This window comes from Phoca vitulina, unplaced genomic scaffold (genome assembly GCF_004348235.1).
Source record: "Phoca vitulina isolate PV1807 unplaced genomic scaffold, GSC_HSeal_1.0 scaffold32, whole genome shotgun sequence".
Taxonomy (NCBI): domain Eukaryota; kingdom Metazoa; phylum Chordata; class Mammalia; order Carnivora; family Phocidae; genus Phoca; species Phoca vitulina.
Window position 1 is genome coordinate 227,890 of NW_022589735.1, and position 1,692 is coordinate 229,581.

At 44.4% G+C, this 1,692-nt stretch overlaps 1 protein-coding gene across 1 annotated transcript; it reads right to left on the minus strand.

Annotated features, from left to right (window-relative positions):
- Positions 1 to 2: 2 nt before the first annotated feature.
- On the minus strand, positions 3 to 1,467 carry LOC116645089 (protocadherin alpha-1-like; the record flags this gene model as incomplete). Its single annotated transcript, XM_032425066.1, has 1 exon — positions 3 to 1,467. A coding segment is annotated over exon 1 (1,227 nt), but the record flags the coding sequence as incomplete, so codon positions are not given.
- Between the last annotated feature and the right edge of the window lie 225 nt (positions 1,468 to 1,692).

The following is a 1,692-nucleotide window of genomic DNA, read 5'->3' on the forward strand; positions in this document are numbered from 1 at the left end:
TCCAGCACCAGCGAATAGTAATTCTTGAAGGTGGACACCAGCTTGAATGGGATACGAGGCATCAGAGAGCAGGTCACCTGCCCATAGACACCGGAGTCACGGTCGGACACGGAGACAAAGGCGATGACGGTGCCGAGTGGAGTGTCCTCTCTGACCGGCAAAGACAGAGGTGTGATTGCCAGTTGTGGAGCATTGTCATTTACATCCAGCACTTTCACTAAAACCTTGCAGTGATTCGACATTGGAGGATTTCCTTTATCAACTGCTTTTACCTGAATTTCATAGGATTTTGTTTCCTCATAATCCAATCTACCAATTAGCCTAATTTCTCCTGAGTTGGAATCGATTTTGAAGTTTTTTTGAATGTTTAGAGGAACATCACTGCCAAAGGAAAAAACAATTTCTCCATTTACACCTTCATCGGCATCAGAGGCGTTTAATGTAGTCACTAATGTTCCATTTGCTGTACTTTCTAATAAATGGACTCTGTACACAGCCTGGGCGAACAATGGGGTATTATCATTAACGTCGAGCACTGTGATCAGCAGCTGAACTGTACCTTCCAGCTCTGGTTTGCCCCCATCAGTGGCTGTCAATAATAAATGAAGTTCTGGTGTTTCTTCTCTATCCAAAGATTTCCTCAATTCAAGTGAAAGTGACTTACTGAGTTCATCACTTGCCTGTACATCCAAAGAGAAATAATCGCTGGGGCTGAGGGTGTAAGTTAGAAGAGCGTTGGTACCAATGTCCTCATCAGCAGCGCCCTCTATCGGGAAACGTGAATCCACCAGTCTAGATTCAGGAATAAATAACCTTTGTTCTCTTGCTCTGAAAACCGGTGGGTTATCATTAATGTCCTTCACCTCCACCACCACATGGAAAACCTGCAGCGGCCTGTCCACGATCACCTCCAGGTGGATGCTGCACTCCGCGCTCCGCCCGCACAGCTCCTCCCGGTCGATCCGAGAATTCACAAACAAAATGCCATTCTGCAGATTTACCTCCAGAAGGTCCCCGTGGCCTTTGGACGCCACCCGGAAAAGGCGCGGCACCAGCTCTGCCAGCTCCAGCCCCAAGTCCTGGGCGATGCGGCCCACGAAGGTGCCGTGTTTGGCCTCTTCGGCGACCGAGTAGTGGACCTGACCACTCCCAGTCTTCCAGGCTGCGAGGAGAAGAACGGAGAGCAACAAACGCAGGGCTCCCTTGCCTCCTTGCCTAGGAAACAGCATCGCAAAACCACTAAAAATTGGTACCACTCTCTCACTTCAAAGTCATACTCTCTTTACTTTATATCTTGAATAATATATCTCCCGGCCGTTTTTGTCTTCTCTCAGGCTGTGACAAAATGGAGCTTCCTCCTTTAGTTTTTGGTGACAAGACTTTGTGGTATACAGCGACATCATGTGGCTAATGGTGTAGATTTGAGATTCATTCACTGATTTCCAAAAGTCTATATATTCATTTGCAATTTACTCAATGCAATCATTTTCAATTATGTCTTTTAAAGACTGGTACACTTCAAATCTCACTTATTCTTAAAATGAAGCAAATTCAGAATTTGGAACTTTTAAAAATACCAGTAGATTTAGGCAATACTGTTAATATTTTAATGTGCAAGGTACTTTAATGTGGTATAAATTTCCTTTTATGCATTTTATTACTATGAAGAATACATAGAATAAATTCTAACCA